Source organism: Tympanuchus pallidicinctus, unplaced genomic scaffold, assembly GCF_026119805.1.
Source record: "Tympanuchus pallidicinctus isolate F22 unplaced genomic scaffold, pur_lepc_1.0 scaffold18, whole genome shotgun sequence".
Lineage (NCBI taxonomy): Eukaryota > Metazoa > Chordata > Aves > Galliformes > Phasianidae > Tympanuchus > Tympanuchus pallidicinctus.
Window position 1 is genome coordinate 5,164,134 of NW_026294699.1, and position 25,319 is coordinate 5,189,452.

The following is a 25,319-nucleotide window of genomic DNA, read 5'->3' on the forward strand; positions in this document are numbered from 1 at the left end:
TGAGAATTGCTTTCTAAAGTGATGTAAAAAGTCAAGTAAGAGTTCTCGTAGGTACTAAACAAGAACTTTGTGGTTATCTGCTAGTAAAGGCATTACTTTTTTTTTTTTAAACTTAAGTCTGTGGAAGCAAATAGTGGTTTGGAATTAGTACACTTGTATGAATTACTGTGTCCTAGCTCACACTTTGTTATACCTTATGTGACTTTTGGTTATCTCAGAGTTCTGCTGAAACATTCTACCTGTACTGAGGCTGTTCAGCAGAAGAAGGCTCAGAGGGATCTCTTCCATGTCCATAAATACGCAAAGGGAGGTGCAGAGAGGACACAGCCAGGCTCCTTGCAGCTCTGCCCAGTGCCAGGAGCAGAGGCACTGGGCACAACCCGGAGCACAGCAGCTCCCTCTGCCCATCAGGCAGCACTGCTGTGCTGTGCGGTGCCAGAGCCCTGGCACAGGCTGCCCAGAGGCTGTGGGGTCTCCTCCTTGGAGCTCTCCCAAAGCCGCCTGCCTGTGGGGCTGGGCCCTGCTCTGCAAGGCTCTGCTGGGGCAGTGCTGGGGTAGAGGGCCTCTGAGTTGCCTCCAGGCTTGCTGTGATTTTACAGTATGACCACTCACACCTCTTACTGTGGTCTGAATAAATGAGTACCTGTAGTGAGAAAAGATGGAAGGCTGATGAAAACTGTACAAGCTTGGGATGTAGCCTGTTCCTTCTTAGAGACCCGTAAAGACTTGAGTTGCCAAAGCTCAGCTGTGCAAGCACTATGTTAGGAGAGGTCACGTTGCAACCGTTGGGACTATGTCAGCAGTAGTAGCACCTGATTCAGGTCAGACCTTAATCAGGAAACAGAAAGGAGAAAAGAAGAGGTGAGGAAACGATGCTGACAAGCTAGAAGTCTTCTATTGTAGTGCACAATAAAGAACGTACCTAAAATTCCAGGTAAGGCAGTGGGAAGGGTGGCTGTGCAAACAAAAGGCACCAGAACAAGAAATATTTAACTGGAGTGTTTCCAGTACAAATCAGCAGGCTTCATGAAAGCAGAATGTAGTTGAAAAGCATTTTCACCAGCTTGTCTGGATACATCATAGTCAGTGTTCTTGAGCTTGATTTAATGCATGTTTCTGATTATGGGGAGAATAGTATGCAGGGTAGCTTCTCGCTGATCTCCTTGCTGCACTGCCCGCTACTGCCCTGGAAACGTAACAGTACAAATTTATGGCTGTTATTTGTGAAAAGAATGAGATGTAACTGCCTCCATATCAGCACGATATTTTCCACATAATACTGAAAGCTAACAATTTCTCTTCCTTTGTTTTTGTAGAGCACTTTTATCAACAGACCTGCCCTAGGGATTTTACCTCCGGAGAACTTTTCAGAAAGACTGAAGGAATCTTTGTTATCAGTAAGTCTGAGATGGCTGTGATGAGTTACTGCATTCTGTGTTTAGGGACATGGGTACGTCAAGGGGAGATGTGGGGTCAGCAGTTTGTCCTCCCGCCGGAGGGAAGCTCTTTCAAGAGACCAGAACCAGCAGGGGACAAAATGGAACCTTTTTCCCCAGGCTTCAGTGTGGAAGGGTGATGTCTGCTCTCAGTACAGATACTGCAGCTTTCAATGTGGATTCAAGAATTGATGACAGAATGCTTTTTCATTTACTTCTGTTCACTGTGCTTTCATAAGAGGTAGCATAAGTGTTGAGCCTCTTCAGCTGCAGTAGGAGTCTGCTTTCCTCGTCCCAAGCATGGCTGGTTTCCCATTACTTTGAGACTAATTGCATTACATTCAATTTCCACTATAGTTGAGCTCAGTATTTTGAAGTGATTTTCCCTTTTTATTGACAGGTGGCTCCCAAGGGTCTGCCACAGGTGATGACCATGGCTTGTGGATCCTGCTCAAATGAAAATGCATTTAAATTAATATTTATGTGGTACAGAGTGAGTAAAATATTAACAGAGTTGTTGTTTTGTAGTTTTGAATGTAGAAATCTATTCATCAACATAACTGCTGTTACAAAGCAAAGTAAGGGTCAGAGGCTCTCTAGGTGTGATGTTATTTATATTCACCTTAATATAGGTTCTTTATGAAAAAGCCTTCTTCTGAGCTTTCAATTTCTAATTGATACAATTTCAGAAATTAAGAAGTAAAGGAAAGAAAGAAAATGTATGTGGTATTTGTGCTTATTCTTTGTTCACCACACAGTGTGATCTATTTCTTCTTCCAGAAATGGTTTAACCTCAAACCCAAAGAAGGTCATGTATTCCTTGGGAATGGCCTCTCCAACAGCAGTCTTCTTTCCCCTGATGTGTAGGAGTGAGTGGACAGACTGGCTTTGCCTATTTGTACATTATTAGGGCCAACATCTTAAACTGACAATTAGCTAAAATAGTTTGTCTTACAAAATGCACATTGCAGCCATAGGAACCACGGCCTTCACTGCCTCTAGTTTGGAATAACAAAACTAGTAACTTGTAACTCAGGTATAAATTCATTGATTACAACTAAAGGAAAACTGTTGGTAGCTGCTTGTTTTTGTTTTGTTTATCTGCAGAACAAGGAGAGGGGCCGTAATAATGTCACAAAAGAGGAACTGGAATCATGCATGATTAACCAGGTAACGTGAGGTTTTTTTACTATACAGATGTAGCACTGGCTTGGGTTTCTAAGAAAAGACTGGGAGGAAGAATTGGTTTTCCTGTCTCTGAAGTGGAATCTCAATTTTGTAAACTTAAAAAATGGGGAAAGACAAACTGCTTCCAACAAAAATACCAAGACCTGCTGGTAGTGTTCTTCTGCATCTGTCCACACAGCAGATCTTGGGAAGATCTTCCTTTTTTCATGAAATACCAAGAAAGGGAATTAGATGATGGATGGGCCCGTAGGGATTATTAATACATGCATGTTTTTGCAAGTAATTGACTGTCCTTTTCATTTTTCCAGAAGTTGTGATCTTACGGCTTAAAACTAATCAGGAGGGTAGTTAAAATTCAACTGATAACAGGTGGGATGAGAAAACAGAGATATAGCAGAAAAACCTCTGAAGTCCTACTCAGCTTTCAGCTGAGGTGGTCTTACTCATGCCAGGCACAAATCTTAACTTGCTGCAATAGCAGAAAACTGCATATTTGATCTCTTCTTTGAGATGCATGTAACCTGCTGGTCTCAGCCCCATGGTTGTCACTTCTCTAGTGAAAAGCACTCCAGTTCATCTGAATCTGAATCTGAATCTGACAATCTGAAGTCAGATTACTGACTTCATTTAGCTTTAAAAATGAGAAGGGTTTGTCTTTGGAATTAAAGTTCTCTGGTGTTGCTCGCAGTCTGTCCAGAGAGATGGCTGTGCCCATCCTAATGAAGGAATGGCACCTAATGGCCTGAAGGAGGAGGAATTTTCTGATGACCAAAGACGTGGAACTGATTGTCACCTTTTGGCCAGGTTTAGCTTTCTAAAAATTGAGATTCACATTTGAGCAAATTAAGTTTTCTTTAAAGTTTGAGGGTGGGAAATTTTCAGAGCAACTTACGCCTTTTTCTGAGGGGTTACAAAATGTTGGATCTGTGAGACATAGCTTAGACCAAAGGTCTAAAGAGTGTGTAAGTGGTGGTAAGCCTTTCGTTCCTAGGATAAGAGGGAAACACCAAGAAAGGTAATCTGTACCTTTGGAGTGGCTGGGGTTAGCTTAAGTACATCCTTCTTGTGAACTGCAGGCAGTATGCAGTTACATGTTTTTTCTTATGGTTCCTCTTTCATTCATGGTGCAGCACATCCAAGCTGTGTGCTGTTCTGAGGTGCCCCAGGTGCAGACACTCGGACATAACGTAGCAGGCAGCTCTCGCTCACTGCTTTGGTATCTCTGCCTGCTATCAAGGCGGTCTGCAGCATATAAAGAAGTTGCTTATCAGCTCTTAGGGAATCCGCTGTGGTGCCCGTGGCCGCACCGCCCCTTTACCAGGCTCAGCAGTCAGTCCATAACTCTTCCTGTCAGCCATTCCTTTCTCCTTGCACATTTCCCCTGCCCTGCGCAGGTCCTCCGTGGGCTGCAGTCCCTCAGCAGAAAACTGCTGTGGTGTGGGTTCTCCACAGGCTGCGGTTTCCTTTCAGGGCTGGGCAGTGTGATCTGCTCTGCGTCGCTTTTCCCTCACCACAGCACCCTTTTGCCCGTTCTGAAACCTGCTCCCCAGCAGCGCTGCGGGGCTCAGCTCTCAGGACTGCAGCCCCACCTCTGCTCAGAGGCCTCACCACCCCCACACATGGGTACACGGTGCATAGGCAGTTGTTTGTGCCAGACAGGGCTGATTGCATTGAATGTTCTGCTGTTGTAAAGCAATAGTATTGCCAGTGTAAATTGCCAAATATTCATTAATGCTATGATATAATCTAGGAGTTCAGGCAGCTCTCGGGGGATGACACGTGCTTCTTAAATGTGCCAACGTAACCATCTTTGGTGGCTGCTGCCCGGGGAGGAAGGCTGTGGGCAGCAGCTCAGCTCTGGCACCCCTGTGCTGACCTGTGTGCTTTGCTTCCAGCCCCCCGGCTGCCCCGACTATGCCATGCTCTCCTTCATGGGTGGCTTCCACGGAAGGACCTTCGGTAAGAACTGCCCTGCCCTGTCCCATGCCTCCTCCAGTGAGCTGCTGTCGGCTGCTCTGAGACAAGCAGTGCCAGCAGAGCAGATGCAGGCCTACGGGCCTTAGAAGCCCCTCCAGTACTGAAACCATCCTCGAGTGACAGTGGGATTTAATCTCAAATCTTCTGAATATGAAATCCCTTATTTTTGAATCCAGGGTTTCCTACATGTACTAGCAATCTAGCTCCTGGGGTGAAATTGCCACAGCACAAAAAGCTGACACTCCTGGTTAACATTTTGTATCAGCTCAGTCCCAGACACAAACTCATTAGCCTCTTGTTAGGACTGTAATTCAGAGCTCCATGGCTGATTTTCTTCCACTGAGTGAAACCCGTCTACCCAGCACTGCTGTTCAGTGACAGAGGTCCTCCTGTCCTTCTGGAACAGTGCATATGGAAATGGATGCTTAGAGGCTACTGCACTGTGCCTTGAATAAATCCTGTTACTCAGTATTTCAGGAAAGGAAAACATGGAGCAATTCAGAAAGTCCTGACGTCAAGCAATTTTTCACCTCTTGTAGCTTTTTTCCTGTACAGTTCCATGTCAGATATCACTCTAATTCTTGTTATTTTGGGCTTAGGTTGCTTAGCTACAACTCACTCTAAAGCAATTCACAAACTGGACATCCCCTCGCTGGACTGGCCTATCGCTCCATTTCCAAGACTGAAGTACCCTCTGGAAGAGTTTGTGAAAGAGAATCAACAGGAAGAAGCCCGTTGTTTAGAGGAGGTAACAAATTCACTGGCAGCTTTCTGTTAATTTTGTTTGGAAACGATGAATGGTGTTAGTAGGTTTAGTTGTTTTTCACTAAAGGAATGTTTTCGGGGATTGGAACAGCTTGTGATTAAAACAGCATTCACTGTTGTTTACAGTTAGCAGTTTGGCCCTGCTTTGCAGAAGAGCAGCCAGTCTGCTGTCATTGCGTTGTACCAACACGAAAGTTCAGGTGCAGAAGCAGCTCCTTAAGTCCGGATGAACTGGACTGCCAGATTTTGGAAAGAGAGCGTGGTGTGTGTAACGCTTTGCACAGAAGACCTGTACCAGTATTTCAGTTTTTTCAGCTTTTCTGTGTTAGTCTTTGTGCATTAAAAAAAAAAGACATTAAAAAAAAAGATCCTCTGACAGCTGCAGGGAAGGAGCAGGCACATTGCGTGCCTTCCTGAGCACAGGAGGGGAAACTGAAAGCATAGCAAATTGCTGCCCTGTGATAGTAGCTTATTTGGGGGGGTGGGGGGGGGGATGTGAAAAATTGATCCACGAACTTCAGCCATTATTAAAAAGGAAAAAAAAAAAAAGCAAGCTGAATGCTCTCTTGGAAATCTTTGAAGTTGCTTTCTGGCACTCATGGGAAAGAACTGCTTTATGCAGCCTACAGAGGCTGTGGGTCCTGGAAGGTGTGAAGGGATATTTGAAGTACAACTGACACCAATAATCCTAATGACTGGCTGTACAAGGTTAATTAAAACTCCTCCGTAAGCCCCTTATCAGCAACAGAATTTCTGCAGTGCTTCATCAGATAAACTTAAAAACGCGCAAAGTGAACAAAAAATGCCAATTTAGGAGATTGCCTTCATTCATGCATCAGATGAGATTTGTTCTGTGCTACATTTTTTAAATCTGAGATGGAATGGCAGCAACAGCAGAGCAAACTGTGATGATACTTTCAGCTGAAATTTGCTGTACTTTTTACACTGTGGAGAATTAAACAACTTGCTTGCAGTTTGGTTCAGACTGTGGTTTGAACTTCACCAAAAATTACGAACAAGAAGGCAGTTAAATCCCAGATACTTACAGATTTCTTGTGGTTCCTGCCAGGAACCTTTATAGCCAGGAATGGCTATGAAAGGTTGAAGTGCTGGTGCTGAGCTTTAATATTTCTGGGAAGAAATACGAGAAGGTCATGAGAAGAAAATGTAACATGAATTGATTTGCAGGTGGAAGATCTGATTGTCAAGTACAGGAAAAAAAAGAAGATTGTGGCTGGAATCATTATAGAACCAATACAGTCAGAGGGTGGAGACAACCATGCCTCAGATGACTTCTTCAGAAAGCTACGAGATATTGCCAGAAAGGTAATCAAGGGTTTCACTGCTCGCACAGCAGCAGCTAAACGTGCATCGTTTGTTCTTGTCTCCAGGGACCTTCCTCTCCTTGGAATGTCACAAGCCTCTTCATTAGCAGCTGGGCTAGTTATGTACATGTATCCATACAAACAACTCCTATGGTCAGCACAGCGTCGTCTCTTACACTGGGCACACAGTTGGTGGACTCCTCAATTGTTGAGGGGTTTAAACAACTTTAGAACAGGTGGTTTGGGTAATATGGCTGGCATACTTGCGTTTCTACTCATGTTGAAGTTAAAAACAAATCAAATCCACGGATAAGGACAGATGTTCCAAGAAAACAGGGATAAAGATAGATGCCTTCATAACCAGAACACGGCAGTTATGTATTTAGAAGCCTTCAGTAAGTACTGGCCTTCAGTAAGACCTACTTCATGCTTTTTCATAGAATCATAGAATCACCAAGGTTGGAAAAGACCTAAAAGATCACCCAGTCCAACCGTTCACCTATTCCCAATAGCTCCCACTAAACCATGTCCCTCAACACAACATCCAGTCTTTCCTTGAACACCCCCAGGGTCGGTGACTCCATCACCTCCCTGGGCAGTCCGTTCCAGTGCCTGACCACCCTTTCTGAAAAGTAATACTTCCTCATGTCCAGCCTGAATCTCCCCTGCCGTAGCTTGAAGCCGTTCCACCTGGTCCCATCACTGATGACACGAGAGAAGAGGCCGACCCCCAGCTCACTACAGCCTCCCTTCAGGAAGTTATAGAGAGCAATGAGGTCTCCCCTGAGCCTCCTCTTCTCCAGGCTGAACATTCCCAGCTCCTTCAGCCTCTCCTCATATGGCCTGTGTTCCAGACCCCTCACCAGCTTTGTTGCCCTCCTTTGAACACGTTCCAGGGCCTCAATATCTTTCTTGCAGTGAGGGGCCCAAAACTGCACACAGTACTCGAGGTGCGGCCTCACCAGTGCTGAATACAGGGGAACAATCACCTCTCTGCTCCTGCTTGCAACACTGTTTCTGATGCAAGCCAGGCTGCCATTGGCCTTCTTGGCCACCTGGGCACACTGTGGGCTCATGTTCAGCCGAGCATCAATCAATACCCCCAGGTCCATTTCCTCTACGTCGTCCTCCAGCCACACCGCCCCAAGCCTGCAGCGTTGCCTGGGGTTGTTGTGGCCGAAGTGCAGGACCCGGCATTTGGCCTTGTTGAAACTCATCCTATTGGCTTCAGCCCAGCTCTCCAGCCTGTCCTGATCCCTCTGTAGGGCCTCGCTACCCCCAGGCAGATCCACACTTCCAGCCAATTTGGTGTCATCTGCGAATTTACTGAGGGTGCACTCGATGGTCATCAATAAAGATATTGAAGAGGACAGGCCCCAGCACCGACCCCTGGGGAACACCACTCACAACCGGTCACCAGCTGGATTTGACTCCATTTACCACCACTCTCTGTGCCCGGCCCTCCAACCAGCTCCTTACCCAGCCAAGAGTGTATCCATCCAAGCCTCTGGCTGCCCCTCAGACATCTATGGGAGAAGCTTTTGTGCGCTCGCAGAGAATAGGTGAATAATTGTGAAATCCAACACACCGTGAGTTGAAAGTCTGGTTAGGAAATACAACAGCACTGGTTTTAGGTTGAAGACAAGAGATTTGAAGCAGTGAGGGCAGAGGAAGGAGAAACATAATGTCGTTGGCTTGTATGCATCTATTCATTGAGGGAGGTATTTTTATTTTAGAAATGCTGACTCCTGTTCTGTGCTTTTCTCTTAAATCTCTGCAGCATGGCTGTGCGTTCTTGGTGGATGAGGTGCAGACAGGAGGTGGCTGCACAGGAAAATTCTGGGCACACGAGCACTGGGGCCTGGATGATCCAGCCGATGTCGTAACGTTTAGTAAGAAGATGATGACAGGAGGATTTTTCCACAAAGAGGAGTTCAGGCCAAATGCTGTAAGACTTCCGATGAAACTTTGTGCTAATGGCCAAGATCCTTCATGAGCACCTGACACGTCTGTGGAAGAGACAAGCTTTCATTGGTGCTGCAGGTTCAGCTGCTGTCCCAGAGACGCTTGCCTCGTGCTTATAGGAGACATCTTTACTTTCACTCCGTTATTCTGATTGCTGCCAGTCACTCACATCGCTGACGGGAGAGAGCAGAGAACTGGGTGCAGGCTAATGAACTTCGGTTCAAAAGCAGCCCCTTTTTCTGAAGGGCTTGGCATTTTCAAAGCTTGTATGCAAGCAGTACAAACTCTGTTATTCAGACTCACTCTTCATAGTAATACCACTTTAAATGAAAATGAAATGAAAAAAACTAACGAAAAGGTAAAGCTTGAACGCCAAACGCATACAGACAACAACACTGAATTCAACATAATCTGTAGCCTTGTTTTTGTGACGTGACTGAGCAGCAAAACAAAACATGCTAAATTCACAGCATAAAGTAGTAGCTCTTTCTTTATGCTGAGCAGGCAGCTTAGGGGACTTTATGAGATTAGTGCATGCTTTTTCATGTACCGTACGTGATCAGTGTGCTGGCTTGCTTGCTTTGTTATTAATGACTATTAAGTGACTTGCCTGTTCACTTGTTGCACAACTCTCTTTCCACTCTTTCCCAAGCCCTATCGGATTTTTAACACCTGGCTTGGAGATCCATCCAAGAACCTTATGCTTGCCGAAGTCATTAGGGTTATTAAAAGAGAAGACCTTATAAACAACGCAGCCCATGCAGGAAAAGCACTACTGACTGGCCTTCTGGATTTACAGGTAAGCATTTTTAAGGGTTATCTGTAGATACGGAGGAGAAATTCACAGATCAGCTAGGGTCTGACCTCATCCAGTTTCTAATATGCGGACTGAGGAACTCCAGCTGGGCAGCACACTGTGATGGTAACATAGTGGTTCATAGACTTCAGTGTAAGCCTGAGCAAACGCGTCCTGGTTACAGCTCAAGTACACTTTCCTTTAATGACTTAATGTAGTTTTTATAGAGCTTAATCCAAAGTGAAGGGTGACCTCCAAAATACGTGAGGCTGTGATGCTACATTTTTGGTTCTAGGAGAAATACAATTTTAAAAAGACATCAATATTTACAGCTGCTGCTAAGCAGCCTTGTACAGAGCTGAAGCCATTCTCAGCAAAGGGCTGGAGGAGCTGGGAGGGAACAGAATGAGGGGATATGAGCTGCCGTGCATACGTCCTTCACTCTCTGCAGGCTCGCTACCCCCATCTTATCAGCAGAGCGAGAGGAAGAGGAACGTTCTGTTCATTTGACACTCCAAATGATGCAACTAGAAACAAGTTAATTACAATTGCAAGAAACAAAGGTAAGGAAGTTTATGCGCGGGTGAAGTTTCAAGTGGCAAACGGCAGGATGTGTGTAATGCTTTGAGTTTTTTCTTTTATCTCATGCGTGCATACGAAAATATCCAAAGACAAAAGTGAATTACAAACAAACCCTATGGAGGCTTCTCTGGGAGTCGACCTATCTCCTTAAGCGTTTATCTGAACCGGTCAGTTGCACATAGGTGCACAATTTCTGCCTCCTCAGGTCTGATGCTACTTAGGGAGACCTGTGCAGAGCATTGTTTTTAGAACCTCACTTCAGTATTCCTCAGCTGTGAACAGAGGTGGATCCAGATGAGGCTCACTTCTAGAAATGCGTCAGTAAAATTAATGTTAACATAACTGTCACACAGGAAAACTCAGGGAGAATAGGAATTCTACGGAATACCTCAGAATAAAATATACATTGAGTTGCCTAAAGCAGGCATGGACGTACAGCTACATGCCTCTGTTAGTGCAGAACTTCACCCAGCTGTAGGCAAGCCCAGGTTTTAGGCGGGGAACCTCGTGATCTGAAGTCTGTCTTTGCGTTTAACTGCGGCCCTCGGTTTGCAGCTGTTTTTGCTGTAGCTCACATATCTTGAAAGAAGCCCGTATGGTACATCTAGCCACTGGTAAGACATTGATATGTTTTGTTTTTGAAAGCCAGCATGGAGAAAAGGTAAGCCATTTGCTTCACGGCGCACCAAGGCTGTGCTTGGAGGCGAGGAAAGCTCAGCTCAACAGTAGAGGTTTTCATGGGCCACAACCTTTAAAAAAAAAAAATACCGTGTACTTAAAGTAGTGCAGCACTGCCAGCACTGAGATATCTAACATTTTTATCATTAAAAACAAAGTTGTTTAAAAACAAAAGTGTAAAGAAGCCTGTTAGTTCCATGACGGAGGCACTTAACCCATAGAGCACTGCAGCTTTCCAGCCGTGGTTTGGAGTGCCGTGCTGCAGGGAGCTGTTCCGACATCTCAGGCGTTTCACAGAGTGTTCTTTCGAGTTGCTGTGAAGCCGGAGGCCTCTGCACTGCTGCTGCTGTGCTTTGTGGTTGTAGGACTAGCAGTGAGCGGGGGGAAGCTTTTACTGACCCTCCTCAGTGAGGCACGACCTGCATTTGCTGGATGTGGGGCAGTGATGACTGAAGGAGCTGTTCTTCCCGCAGGTGTTGTGCTGGGAGGCTGCGGTGACAGATCGATCCGTTTCCGTCCAACGCTGATCTTCAAGGACCACCACGCTCACCTCTTTCTGAACATTTTCAGCGACATCTTGGCAAACTTCAAGTAAAAAGCCGTTCTCTCGCACGGAACAACTAACTGATTACGAAAGTAGTTTGCATTAATTCACGTCTTCTCCACTTACAAGATAAGTGTAAAGTCATAAACCGAGGTTTGCGTTCCGTCTGTAATCCTGCCCCAGGCAAGCTGCTCCATGCAAAATAGCACAGGCAGAGCCCTGGTTCTGCTCGCCAGCAGGTACCCGCAGTGCTCCTGCGCTGCGCCCCTCGAGGCTGCAGCCCTCCATCTGCAGGCTGCACAAACGGCAGAGCTCTCCCTCCGCCTGCGGCCCTGACTGCTTGATTTGTCTCAGTAGGACCTGGAACAGTCCATCTTCACAGATAATCCCAGCAGTTTTACTTGTGTCCAGAAGCAGCAGCAAGTAAGGCCTAACACTTAAATGCTCTTACGAATGCCTGCTATGCAGAAAGAGCCACTCTAATGACAGACAGAATAAAAGGCATTTCAAGGAAAGCTCTGCTTTCCACCGCTGCCAAGTACAGTATTTAACAGAATAATTGCCAGCTTTATTCCCCTAATCACTGGTCTGCCATACCATGTGGATCACAGAACTGCTCTACTCATCCATCAGCCTACAGGTACCACTTCAGAGGCGTAATGCACAGCCACGTGTGCGAGGCTGAGCAGAACTGAATCACTGTCCTTGCCCTAGAGGTTTAAACTTTTGCCTTCTCTTACAATCAGAACTGTACAGAAAAAGCTATACTGAAACGTTTCTAATTTGACAAAGCTTAGAGAATTGTGCTCAGCACATCATTTCCACCTCTGTCAGTGATCTTATAGTTAGGATTATTTTCCCATTTGCCCAGAAGGCACCATGACAGCCATTAACTTTAGCTGTTACGAGTTCTACTTTGCTACTTGACAGTCTTGTAAAACTACAGCAGAATTGCTTGACTGTGCGACACAAGAGCCACTGTGGTGTGGACGCACAGCAGCAGTGAATAGTCCCAACTGCACTTGGTACTGCAACGTATTTCTGCTCTAATAGTTTACAGAGGTCTTCTGGAAAGCCACAGAATCAAAACATGTCAACGCTCTGTTGTGTTGTAGTTGTTCTGGACATCTCTTTACTGTGAACTCTTTGCTGTTTGCTTCAGGCTGATCCAAATTAGTTCTGGTACGTTTTCCAGTTTGTTTTCTTGGCACCTGGCTTTTCCTTACCAGGTTGAACTTTTTTTATGTTAAGCGCCAAAAAAAAGGGACCACATTTGACACTACAGTCGCCCCATTAGCAAGTCTTTAGTTATACAGTAAAGACAGAGCAGTGAAAAGGATTTATACTTAAAATTGTGCATAAAAAAGTGCTTAAAATTGCTGCCAAGCTGTGAAAGGTTTCTTACCTTGCTAAGTTTTAATCGTGGTTTTCCCATTTTCTTTATTGAGTTCTGGTATTGGGCAACTTAACAAAACTCTCTTCCATTAGCTTAAAAATAATGGGATTTCTATAAACCTCCCTGCAGCACCCAGAATTCCTGTACCAGCTGGTCAGACTCTGAGCAGGTTTTCGAACAGAGGTGGTTGAAATCTGGAGAAGGATGTGGGGGTTGGTGTGATCACTGTCCTCATAAGAGTTTTATCACCGACAGAAAAGTCAAACTGAGAACTGCTTTTGACCACATTCTGGGAATTAGGTAGTTTGACATATCAGTACAGTAGTTTTAGCCTCCTAGCAAGTCTTGTGCTTTTACAGAAACAACGGTCCAGTAAGTTGAAGTCTTAGCACATCTCCTCTTTTATGATGAGCACTGTAGATGTTTTTATAATTTTTACCGACTCTCACTAACTGTAAAATTGTGTACAACGTGCCGACGAGATCACGTTAGAGAACACATAGAAAGCACTGCAGCTGAAGCACATGAAGTTAATATTGTTTACAGCATACCGTGGACAGTGCCAAATAAATGTTTAAACCAATACTTAAGTACACTTCATGGTGGAACTAGTAATTGTACACAAATTCATAACGGAATGACGTCTCGTGTAATCAGTATTCTTAAATAAAATATTTATAATTGGACTTCTCCGAGGCTCTTCATTTTACACCTAGCATGCCTACACCCAACCATCAGAGCATATCAAATAAATTCCTACGAAGAGCTGCCTCCACAAATGTCTGTATGCAGACAGCCGTCATGCAAGAATCCACACAGGTAACAACGCAACAAGCAGCATCAGCAGCACTCTGCTGCCCCATCACTGCAGCTCTCCAAATATTTGCAGAAACTTCTGTCTGTCCACAATCTGGCCGTATTTGATCGTGAAATACAAGATCTCTGTGCTGTCATAGCGCCTGAACCGCAGCAGCAGCTCCCCTCTGGCATCCCCGACCTCATCCAAAGTCATCACCTTCTCCATGGGACAGCAAATATCATTGCGCCTCCCCCAGAACGTCAAGTGGGCCACTTTGACAGTTCTTCCTGATCGACTTAAGTAGATCAATCCGATAATTCGTCTGAAAAAATAGCTCATCCCGTACAGCATCACTCCAGCAAAGAGTGCGATGCCGGCCGTGTAGAGCAGCACGGCCTGGGGCAGCTGCTGCTGCAGGTGCAGGTAGCAGACGGGCGGCAGCACCAGCAGGGTGGTCGCGGTCTGCAGCAGCTTCAGCCTGGACAGCACGCGGCAGTACTTGATGCCCGGGAACCGGTACACCACGTCGAACTCCTCGCTTTTCCCATCTCCATCCTTCTGCGGGGCCGCGTCAGGAGGAGCACAGTGAGACCGCAGACACGCAGACGTACCGAGCGAGCGGGGCGGGCCGGCAGCTTCCTTCGTCCACGCCGTCCTCCGCAACTCCCAGCGCAGGAATTTCCCCAAGGACGGAGCCGGGCCGCCGCTCATAACGCAGCACAGCCGCACCTGCGGGCACAGCGAAATGACGGCGTCGGTCTCCATTGTTTGTTGCGGAAAAAAGCACCGCGCACGGCTCTCGCACGGCACGCGGGGCGGCGAACGCGTTAAATAACGGAAACCTCAGAAAAATCGCAGGGAAACACGGGCCCCATTCATAACAGAATTCAACAGCAGCGCGGGGCGGGGCTCCCGCGGATGGAGCCCTCAGGACACGAGGTTCCGGCGCAGGCGACCAAGAACCACCCCGCCGGGCCCGACCTCCCCGCACGCTCTCGGTCCCGGCGCACCGAGACACGTGGCTTTCCCGACACGGCACTCCTCCCTTCCCCGCTGAGGCGACCGCCGCGCCCAAACGAGGACCCCGGGCCGGACCCCAAGCAGGGCGGCCTCTCCCCACCCCACGCCGCGCCGCGCTCACCATCGCCATGGCGCCGCCGTCCGTGAGCGCGGCCACGCCGCCGCCGGCGCGACACCGCCCCTTCCCGGCGGGCACCGCGCGGTGCCGCCGCTCCCAGCCGCTATGGCGCCGCCGCAGCGCGGGGCGCTGTGCCTCTTCGACGTGGACGGGACCCTCACGGCGCCGCGGCAGGCGAGTGGAGGCGGGGGGGCGCTCAGGGCTGCGCGCTGCTCCCCGAGGCGGGCCGGGCCGTGCTGGGGCCAAGGGGGGCAGCGCCTGTGCAGGGGCGGTCGGGGCTGCTTTCCCCCAGCTGTGCCCGCGGCTGTGCAAGGGCGGTCGGGGCTGCGCCCATAGCTGTGCACGGGGCTGTGGCGGCGAGCCCCTGCAACTCCATGGAAGGCTGACGCCTGTGCACCGTCTCATTTTGGACCGTAGAAAATCACGGCGGAAATGGCGGAGTTCTTGCAGAGGTTGCGTCAGAAGGTGAAGGTGGGCGTTGTCGGCGGTTCCGATTTCGAGAAGATCAAGGAGCAGCTCGGCGATGACGGTAAGGGCCGGATGGCTGCGTGAGGAAAGCACGGACTGCCGTCCTGTTCGATGCTTTAAGCTACGTAACGCTTAAGGAACTGCACGTTTACACACGCGGGCAGCTCCTGCTATTGCCGTCTTTCTGTTTGGTTGCAGTGGTTGAAAAGTTTGACTACGTGTTTCCGGAGAATGGCCTCGTGGCATACAAAGATGGGAAGTTCTTCAGCAAGCAGGTAGGGGTGACTGCAACAGCTATTAATGCAGCGTTTGTTTCCAGTGTCCTGCCTGTTGTGGTTTCGTTTTAGCTCACATATTTAAAGGGAACATTTAAATGAGAGTTTGGTTTCATGGTTCAGAAAAAAAAAAAAAGTGGGAGCCTTTAATTAGTATCACCTGGGCATTAATGGAGAGGTGCTTATTGAAAGGCCATCACTCTGTTGTAACAGCAACTGATTATCCAGCAGCTGTGTTCAACATGTGAACTGTTTTGAGGAGCTCCAGTTCTGGACACTTGGTTAAATGGGCATTATTTTGTTTAGAACATTCAGGGTCACCTGGGTGAGGATGTGCTGCAAGATCTTATCAACTACTGCCTGAGTTACATTGCCAAGATTAAACTGCCAAAAAAAAGGTATGTGCATAGATGCATCTCAAGGCACCATCTAAGAGTGTTGAGCATAAATGTGCAAAGCAGACACCATAGGAAAGAAAACCCACAACTTCAGACCAGCCAGAAACATCGCCAAGATTCGCACGAGCTCAAAATTCCATCCAAAAGCAGGCTGAACAGCTGCTAGGGCCGGATTGTCACACTGACAGGACTTCAGTCATGCTTTTAAAACCACATCATCCACTTACCATTCATAAAATACAAGTCCAGCAGACACCTTGGTGTCAGCACTACTTCTTTCTACCCATTTTTCAGATACAAGGCGGTGCTGAAGGATACATCCGATTCCCACTGTCTTTAGAATTAAAGAAAGCCTGATTGTTGCTTTCGGTATTTTGAACATTGTTTCATCTGTTTCCTGCCTTGTTAATTCTCTTTCAGGGGGACTTTTATTGAATTCCGAAATGGGATGTTAAATGTGTCCCCCATTGGCAGAAGCTGTAGCCAGGAAGAACGAATTGAGTTCTATGAACTCGATAAGGTGAGTCACAGCTCTCGAAAAATATCCGAGTTCTGGCAGAAGCAGCAACAGCCAGAAATTGCTTTAAAAAAAAAATCCTCTAAAGTGAAATACTGGAAAAGTATGATGCTGGTTTGTTTAACTAATTTCCTTCTTCAGACCTCAGGAAATAGATACAGTAGTTAGGTTTTTTGTGGAGTAATTAACTGATTACTTGGGTAAGGGGCAGGCTTGGCTCACGTTTCTTTCTTTATCTGCAGTGCTCTTTAGTATATCCATCCTGCTCAGCTCCTCCTTTCCCACTCTTTCAAGCCTTTTAAAGCAGTCGTGATACCCAAAGCTTTGGACGTTTTGTGAGGGGTTTTTTTGTTGAATTTTTATTGCTGAATTAACACAGCACGTAGCTGATCTCTTCTGTTTTTCTTTTTTCTTTTCTTTTTTTTTTTTAAACAGAAGGAGCATATAAGAGAAAAATTTGTAGCTGATTTACGAAGAGAATTTGCAGGAAAAGGCCTCACATTTTCTATAGGTATCACATTTGAAATAATTCTGTTTGAAACACCATCCTCCCATTGCATGCAAATCAACCTGCTCTCCCCACCCCTTCTCTCCCCCCCCCCCATGGCTTTCATTTGGAACATTTTACCAAAGGGAGCTTCGTTTCTTATCATCAGTTCAGTATATTTTAATGTCACCTGTGACTGATTCTGCTCATTTTTAAACTTTGACTTTTTTTTATTTTTAATGAAAGAAGTGATGATAATAAGGGGGACTTAATTTTCCACATATATTTCTTCCTTTCCCTGCTACTGTATTACAGTAATTCTTGCCTTTTATTAATTCTCAGTTATAAAAAGCCATGGGTGCCATTACTGCTGTGTGCTGAAACACTGAGGCACAAATGAAACGCTCTGCTGCAGCTTGCTGTAAATACGTTTCTGGCACCTCCTTGAACTGGGAAGCACATTTGTGTATTGGTAAAGTCCACAAATTTGGGACTGAGACAGTTTATCCTACTCTCTGACACTAAAAAAAAATGCAGATCTGATCTCAATACTGTTGGTAAGAACAGGTGTCCCATTAGGGTGCAGTCCAAGGGCTGGTTTAGTCCTCTTTCTGTTCTGAAAGACTTATTTGTATCAAGACAACAATGTCCATATGAAGCAACGTCATCCACACTGAGGATGAGTTAAAGTTAGTCAAATACTCAAATTGAGATCCGGTAGCATTTGGGAACTTACAAGACTTTCACAGTTGTTCAGTGGCAAACAGTCAGAAAAATCACTGTAACATGATGGAAAGCACAGCAGTGACAGCACAGTCGCAAGGTCCCGGGCTGCAGTAAGTGAGGACTTGCTCAAATGCAACAGGCACAGAAACAAAGGAAAGAGCTGCTTATCTTCAGAAGGCCTCTGGTGCACAGGGATCTCCAGTGAGATACTCTCATCTTCACTGCCAGCCCTTAAATGAGGTCTGGGAAGGGGTGGATCCTGGCTCCAGCCCTTCTGTTACTCAGTATATTGCCTGCACCTGAGCTCCCCTGGGTTGGCCCTGCCTTCCCACCAGGTGCTCAGTCACTGGTTCAGGCCATGACTTAGCATTTCTGCTCAATCACAGTAACTCATAGCTTCTGGGACATTTTCTGTGCTGTTAAGAAGTAGGTCCAGGGTCTGACAGAATTTCCTCTACTAAAAGTCATACTCCGTTTTGTTTTTTCTCAGTTGTCAGAAACGTGTTCTTATAATATAACAGAGCTTTCATGTCTCTCTTAGGAGGCCAGATAAGCTTTGATGTGTTCCCAGATGGCTGGGACAAGAGGTACTGCTTAGGAATCATTGCAGAAGATGGATACAAGACTATTTATTTCTTTGGAGATAAGACTATGCCAGTGAGTATATTGTTTTGTGTGCGTGTTTCAGGGCTGCCATTTTAAACTGCAAGTACTGTAGGTTCCTGACAACTGCCTTATGCCTGACAAGAATTGCATTTAGAACAGATACATGTATATGCATGTATGAGTTGCTGTCTCTCAAAAATTAATATAAATAGGGTGTCTGAAACTTCAAATAGATCTTGCCTGTAAGTTCTGTTCAGTTGTGCTACTTGCTTTTACATTTACAAGAAAGATGCGGGGCTGCTGCTGGCTACTTTCAGGAATTATAATCCTTTCCTCAGTATCCTCGGACCAGTAACCAGTTCCAAACGTAGATACCTTAGTAAGAAGCACTGGTTACACCAAGCCTGCACTTCAGCTTGACAATAGGCAGTTTTAATAGTGTCCTCCTGGTCATTTGTTAGCAACATTGTAAGTTGGAGCAAAATGGATATTCTTCTCAGGATTTTCTGTATAAACTCTTTCTCCACCCCCAAGACTACGACTGTACAGTAAGTTAAATGATGTTAAGTAAATCCTCTTCTGCTTTTTACCTTTTCTCTTTTCAGGGTGGGAACGATTATGAAATTTTCACAGACTCCAGAACTGAAGGCCACAGCGTTACGTCCCCGCAGGACACAAGGAGAATCTGTGAAGAGCTGTTTTTTAATTAAAGACTTTCTTTTAGACTTCACATTTACCAAATGGTTAAGGCAGCTTAATAATTCAAACCATTTCATTCTGCATTGCTTTTGTAATTGGTCATAAATACTCAGTGCTTTGCAGGTGTAAAGGGAAGGGTTTTAACTCAAGAGAACCTTGGTGACTGGTTAATAGAGCAGAGCTCATTTAGGACCATCCTTCCACAGTTTCTATTAGCAGAAGTACTTTTTGGTTAGTTGTGGTTTTGTTCTTTTTATTTGTTTGCTTGTTTTTTTAAAGTCATCAGCCCAAATGACTTCACTGTGTCTCATGTGTTTCCCCATGGAGCATTACTTTGGGAACACTAATCAATTTCACTCAGAAAGCTAGACATTTCTGGCCAGGTTAACCTGCAGAACTTCATTCCTCACCTCTCTGTGCTTGAAGTCACAGGAGCTACTGGAAAATAAAGGGGTGATGCTGTTACATTGATGCATTGTTTCAGATACACCTGACAGCATGTTTTGTAAGTCTGTGCAGGGAAAAATGGACTTAGTTTTTCGTCTTATTTTTTCCTTCTTCCCCTCACTTTAAAGTAACTTTGCTAATTAATTACACTGTACTCCCTCCTCATCCCCCCCATTAATCTGCCTGTTGATGATTTATGGCCTTAAAGTTGGCCTGCAAGGCTTTTATGCCTTGTTTTGGCTTTGAAGCTGCTATTTAAAAATAAAAATTGTGAAGGCTTCTTAAAAACATGTATAAATAACCTTGTGCTATGAAGACACGAATTTTAAGACACCAGAGTAAAAGATATGTTGTACTATTTATTTTCTTTTCCTGGGGGTGGGAAGGCAGAACTGAGCCTGAAGTCCCTGAGCTTTCTCATGTTTTAGGGCACAGTCAGCAGCGTGGGGCCTGTCAGCACTGGGAGGGCTGGGCCACCTGATGCTCATTGCCTCCTCAGCACAGCCTGCACTGCCAGCTGCAGGTACAGCTAATGGACCCTCTGCTTTTTGCAGACTATTTTAAATCTACCGTGGAAAAAAAGGAAACCCAATGCTAAAATAACATGAGTGCAGCAACAAAATACAGTTTTGTCACTTATTACACTATTCCTGGTAAGAATATGGGTAGGTGAGATTTTTTTAGTGCTACAATAAATGATAGATGTTTCTATTAAAATTCACATTGAAGCATGGCAATCAGAGTAACTGTTAATACTACTTCTCCTATCTGGCATTTGGAAATTAATCTCTTCTGGGAATGGTTTAGTTGGGAAAAAGAGAATAAAAATCTCATCATGAAAAAATTCTAACACTGTCATCTTGGCAAATAAATTATTTTAAGCAGATCTGTTCTGTGTTTCCTGTATGTACAACAAAGTTACTTCATTTAATGCTTCCCATTTCAGTTTTGCATGATTGTTCAAAGCTTAAAAAGAAAAAAAAAGAAGCATTAAGTTCAAAGGGCTTGCAAAAGAGATGGTGGATGCTGTGATGCTCTCATTGGAAAGTTCTAGCCTAATCCACTTCTCATATGCACACTTCCATAATGTAATTCAGGCTTGACCATTTTAATGAAAGCAGATGCTGGACCAGACCCATTAGTATTATGAGAAATGTCTCTAAAGAGAACCACAGCCTAATAGCTGCTGCTTTGTATGTACACAAATGTGATGCAGCTAGCTACTGCATTACTTCACAGTTGTTTCCTGTTTGCAAAAACCTATGCAAAACACCCTGTGAAGGACCAAAACCAGGTTTGTTGCACTTACTGCCACTGCCAATAGGTCATCATCTGCCTCTTGCCACCAGATGAGAAACGAACTGAGAGAAAGAGCCCCTGAAGCCTGGCTGAAGTTTTCCTGCAGGAGTTTTGAATGCTGACTGCTGGGAGCCCTTTCTACAATGCCTTGGTCTCCCAGCTTCAGCTGGTACAGCCAGGCCGTCCTCCCTGTTCCCCCCAGTGTAGGTTAACATGAACAGCTGGTACTGAATATTATATAATGAAAATAATGTCTTGATAGAAATATAAAATCTTGTACACTAATTGATTATGCAGCTAGAAAACATGGTAAATTATTTCTACTACTTGTAGTAATGCATATCATCTTAACAGCATGCATATGCAGACACTGCAGTGTCCTCTGTTCAAAGAACTTCAACTCAGATTACGTAGAGATCAGACTGAAGACATATTACAGCATTATAACAGCTGCATTTATTGTAAAGAAAGCAATATGCAATACTCCACAAGCTAGATAGTGTCAAACCTACCATTACTTAGTCGTGGTTAAAAACAAAAAGCCGCTGCAGGCCGGTCATTACAGCACTCTATGGTGTAATACAGCTTAAAGTAAAACAAGCCATCACAGCAGTTACTGACCTTCGTACAGCTGAGCTCTCTCCCCAGGTCAGACCTTGGAACAGATCTCTGCTGTGAGAGTCCTGAGACATTTCATGATAGCGAGAGCCTCTTGGAAAAACTGCAAACAGGCAACTGAAGTTACACGGCGTCATGGAGCTAACAGAAGAGTATCGTGCAATCTCTATTTTTATTCTTTTTTAAGTGCAAAGTCAATAAAAATCCACTGTTAGGAAAGAAAAGAGGAAAAAATGCCTCATTTGAAAAAGGGTACGGAAGGCAAACGGGAACAGCATAGTCACATTACTTCAACTATATGCAACCTCGCAGGCAGAGAAGAGATCTGAGGCAAGGGTGGCCAGAGCACAGCCTATCAAGAAAGTCTTCTAAAAAACACAGCTGCAGAATCTACTCCACCCAGAGGCGAGTCTACTAAGTAACCCTCACAGTACTTCAGTACACACTGAGCTCAACAGCACCTAACCTGCTTTTCAGAAGTTATTTCGCCTGCCTGCCAGTGAAACACCCCAGCAGACATTTATCAGCTATATGCAGTCAAGAAGGTAGTCTCAATTCAGACACAGCCAGAAGCTTTGAAGCTACTCTACAGCTTTCTACCCACTTACCTTGAAGCAATTTTTATTTTATTTTTTTTTAAGTAATACTGGCCTATAAAATCTGTTGCTAATCAACCATCAAGGCACCAAAGTAAATTCATGAACATTCCAGGCTTTTTTGTAGAAAAAACACACAATATTCCACACATACACAGACATGTTTGCAAATGCTGCACCTGAAGGCCATCAGAGCATAACCACCAGATGGAGATTTTCCACTGTGCAGCAGTTTGTGATCTTTCTTCCACAAGGAAAACAAATTGCAGCACGAAGCAGCTTGCTCACTTTCATGTCAAGGCAGTGAGGCACTGCTACCAGCAGTAAGTGTACTCTGACACCTGCAGAAGCACAGCTCAAGGGACCACAGTGCTCATGCACCCACGGGGCCTTGCACCTGTGCATCTGCTACAGCTGGCTGTGCTGCAAGGGCTCTCCTTCAAGGCTCCCCGAGTCCCCTGAGGGACTGGAATTGGTTCAAAATAAAGGAAAAAAAAAAATCCAACCCCTCAAAGCACACAAACTACATCTCTTTAAAATACATTTTTGTAAACACATTAATAAAGACATAATTTTTCATTTCATTAGCATCTGGATTGCCTTTTTTTTTCTCCTTTGTTAAATCAGGCCTACTGTAAAGATGGTAATTTTGGCCTACTTCTGCTTTTATTGACAATGCAGTATTTCCTCCCGCACCATTTGCAGACTATTCTTAGGTCAGGTTCCCTGATGGCAGGCGCTGAGCAGTGACCCACGCACACAGCATCCCCTGGGCAACTTCAGGAGCTGATGACATGTCCCGACCAGGTCTCGTGCTTGGTGCCTGGGGCCAGGTGGGTGATGACCACCTCCACGGCCTGAAGCTTCTCGTTCTTTGGTGGGATGGTGCACACCTTGTAGGTGACCTCGTCCCCTGACACAGGGACATACTCGCCTTCGATGCTGTGGAAAGGAAGTTTCAGATCATTATAAATCACAATCTTCCTTTAGTCTAATTTTTTTATCATAACAAATATATGTGTAAGGAAGTTTCGGGTGGTCTTTTGTTTTGTTCAAACAAACAAACAAAAAAAACCACCACCACATCAGCAACCAAAGCTGAGGTTGATTTGAAATGTCTCACAGCAAAATCCCATGAGATCACTATAAACAGCACTAGGCTAAAGAACAGGAAAACCTTCACCTACAACCTCTAAAATGACTTGAAGTCAGCTGAGCCCAATATAGGACAGCACTGCTGTGATCCCTGCACCTTCCCCCACATTCCTAAAGCCTCTTCCCCGCTGGTGCACTAGAGGGCAGGGCTGACACTGCTTGCTATTTCGTTTTGGAACTGTTTGGATTGTACAACTGTATTCACTGATTTATCTTTAAGTGACTCCAACATAACACTCAGTTTGTCTCTGGTATTTAAAATATTTTTTAAAAAAAAAAATCTTCAAGTAATATACAGTGTCAGCAGCTTTGGGGAAAAAAGTGAAGGAGAAAAAAGCCAGTGGTTCTGATGTGTTACAGCAATGCAGCTCTCCTCCAGCACCTCTGACTCCCACAGGTCACACACTCGCTTCTACCTGCTCACTACCAGCCATGCTGAGCAATGCTGGAGGACTCATCCTGCAGCTGTTACTGTGATACGACTGTGAGTCTTGTCTGGGAATAGTGAGAAAGCAATAACAGCTGGCACCTTTTGACCGGAGCAACATACTGATGAGACAGAGCTGCAAAGAGTAACAGCCTTCCTCACCTCACGTTCAAGATCAAAGCTTTTTAATAAGAAATCTCAGCATGTGCCAGTGAAGTCATGCAGAGATGCCTTCTGAACACATCTGCCTAATTCTTTGATAGGATGTTACTTCACAAGCCCACGCTGAGGACTCCCTTCCTTGACAATTCATGCTTTAGATTTCTTTTTGTTCAGGTATTTTTCAGTGGATACAATTTGTGAGCAGTGAGAGCAGGACAGAAGAACAGATACTCACTAATTGTAAAATCTATCAGATGCCTGATTTGCATGACTTGCTCACGTACTTTTTTAGAGGGTTCAGAGGGAGGAAAAAAAGTCCTTTCTGGACAGTTGTGCTTGTTTTGCCTTCACTGACACCATGCTCACCCCACCCAGGAATTTTACCTTACAAATGCACTGCAGGAACCTAAGACTTCAGTAGTGCCTTTCATGTCCTCTCTCTTTATTGTTAATATTTTTGCTATTACAGGAAAGACAGACAGGACTGATAAGAGACAAATACACTGTCACTTGCTGCCAGTTGCAACTTCACATCAGATTTTGCTTCTCCCCTGAGTTCTGTAAAATTCAGTAAAACACTGCATCACTTGCACTGCCTTTCTCCCACTCTTCCTACTTCAGAGCTACCTCAGCTTCTGCTCCCTTGACTCATGCATCAGAACCACTGCTGGAGAGCTGGTGTTGGCAGGCTGCAGCTGAGCAGAAGCAGCCTGCAGTACAGGACAGGCTGACATGTACAGTGGAAGCTAAAACTGACCCAGAAATCTTATCTTCTCACATGGGAAGTTGAGGAAAAGAAACAAACTTTATTCTTCACTGACTGATCCTATCAAGGCAATATTGAAAATGTTCCCATATCTAAATACAGATCTACAGTCTGTCACAAGGAGTTAAAGGCATTCCTGTCACTTGAAACATATTCTTTAGACCCTATCTGCCATACACCAGACCCAAGAGGGAATGTCCTAAGATGAACTCTTCAGGGTGGTGCCTGGGAAAGTGGCAGTAAATTGCAAGCAGAAAAAAAATATTTACAGAAAAGCCAAGCTAAATCCTCCTTGATCAGTCCTGACAGCCTTTCCTCCCCATACACCTGATCCTACTGACATTTACTTACCTCCGAAGTCCCCAGATGACCTGTCATCAGCACAGCCCTGTATCATACTGAAGTACTGCACTGGGGTCCCCACCTCTAGACTCTTGCTATGGCAGTCTTCTTCAGTTACTGCCTTTATTTATAGCCCTCAATTCCTCAAACAGGTTTGAGATTTCTTTGGGAGTGAAACGTTTGCACATCCAGTATTTACAATCCTCTCAGGAGCAGAGATTCACCTGATTCTGATAAAGCAACACCCTTGTTGTCACATGGCCCTTGTATATGCTTTCTCAAGTACTGACCACTGCAAATGGGAAAAAGATCAGCAAAGCACAGTCTGCACACCAGAACAAGACATACGTGCGTTCCCATTGCAGCTGGCTTGAAGTCCTGGCAGGGCCTTCTGAGAAAGTTTCAGCCATAGATGAAGTCAAGAACTGTCCACCCTCCTGCTACTCATTAGTGCAGCTGAAGCACATATTAAGAGTTAGCAGACAAGCTTGATGGGAAGCAAGTTCATGCCACATTGTACTAATTGGTACCTGAAAACTTAGAGTTGAGGTCAGCAACCTGAAGACAGACCTGCAAGAACTACAGAACACTCTGGGGATGAGGAGCCAACACAAAGCAGACAAACCTCCCCAGCCCTCCTGTGCCAATGTGACAAACACACACTAGGCAGCAACACTCCCCTTCCAAAGAAAGTATCAGGGAATACCTACTTGGAGACCACAGCAAAATAAAAATAACAACT

At 45.2% G+C, this 25,319-nt stretch overlaps 4 protein-coding genes across 10 annotated transcripts in view; 2 read left to right on the forward strand and 2 right to left on the reverse strand.

The window, feature by feature from the left end:
* The window catches only part of ABAT (4-aminobutyrate aminotransferase), a 40,924-nt gene extending 27,586 nt beyond the window's left edge, over positions 1-13,338 (forward strand). For all 5 annotated transcript variants that reach the window (XM_052680168.1, XM_052680170.1, XM_052680171.1 and 2 more), the window contains 10 exons: positions 1,317-1,397; positions 1,837-1,929; positions 2,544-2,606; positions 4,520-4,583; positions 5,201-5,349; positions 6,555-6,692; positions 8,472-8,639; positions 9,309-9,455; positions 9,904-10,015; positions 11,186-13,338. In XM_052680168.1, the coding sequence (XP_052536128.1) occupies positions 1,317-1,397; positions 1,837-1,929; positions 2,544-2,606; positions 4,520-4,583; positions 5,201-5,349; positions 6,555-6,692; positions 8,472-8,639; positions 9,309-9,455; positions 9,904-10,015; positions 11,186-11,307 (1,137 nt within the window). In that variant the 3' untranslated portion in view covers positions 11,308-13,338. The remainder of the gene's footprint in view (positions 1-1,316; positions 1,398-1,836; positions 1,930-2,543; positions 2,607-4,519; positions 4,584-5,200; positions 5,350-6,554; positions 6,693-8,471; positions 8,640-9,308; positions 9,456-9,903; positions 10,016-11,185) is intronic.
* TMEM186 (transmembrane protein 186) lies at positions 13,169-14,678 on the reverse strand. The gene is made up of 2 exons (XM_052680182.1): positions 14,593-14,678; positions 13,169-14,180 (listed from the first exon to the last, which is right to left on the reverse strand). The coding sequence occupies exons 1-2, from the start codon at positions 14,599-14,601 to the stop codon at positions 13,515-13,517; spliced, it is 675 nt and encodes a 224-aa protein (XP_052536142.1). The 5' UTR covers positions 14,602-14,678; the 3' UTR covers positions 13,169-13,514.
* On the forward strand, positions 14,657-20,098 carry PMM2 (phosphomannomutase 2). Its single transcript, XM_052680177.1, has 8 exons — positions 14,657-14,763; positions 15,007-15,118; positions 15,256-15,332; positions 15,639-15,730; positions 16,151-16,250; positions 16,683-16,758; positions 18,002-18,117; positions 18,672-20,098. The coding sequence occupies exons 1-8, from the start codon at positions 14,695-14,697 to the stop codon at positions 18,774-18,776; spliced, it is 747 nt and encodes a 248-aa protein (XP_052536137.1). The 5' UTR covers positions 14,657-14,694; the 3' UTR covers positions 18,777-20,098.
* A 1,196-nt stretch (positions 20,099-21,294) lies between these two features.
* Positions 21,295-25,319, reverse strand: part of CARHSP1 (calcium regulated heat stable protein 1) — a 46,584-nt gene continuing 42,559 nt past the window's right edge. For all 3 annotated transcript variants that reach the window (XM_052680178.1, XM_052680180.1, XM_052680179.1), the window contains one exon: positions 21,295-22,667. In XM_052680178.1, coding sequence (XP_052536138.1) covers positions 22,505-22,667 — 163 coding nt within the window. In that variant the 3' untranslated portion in view covers positions 21,295-22,504. The remainder of the gene's footprint in view (positions 22,668-25,319) is intronic.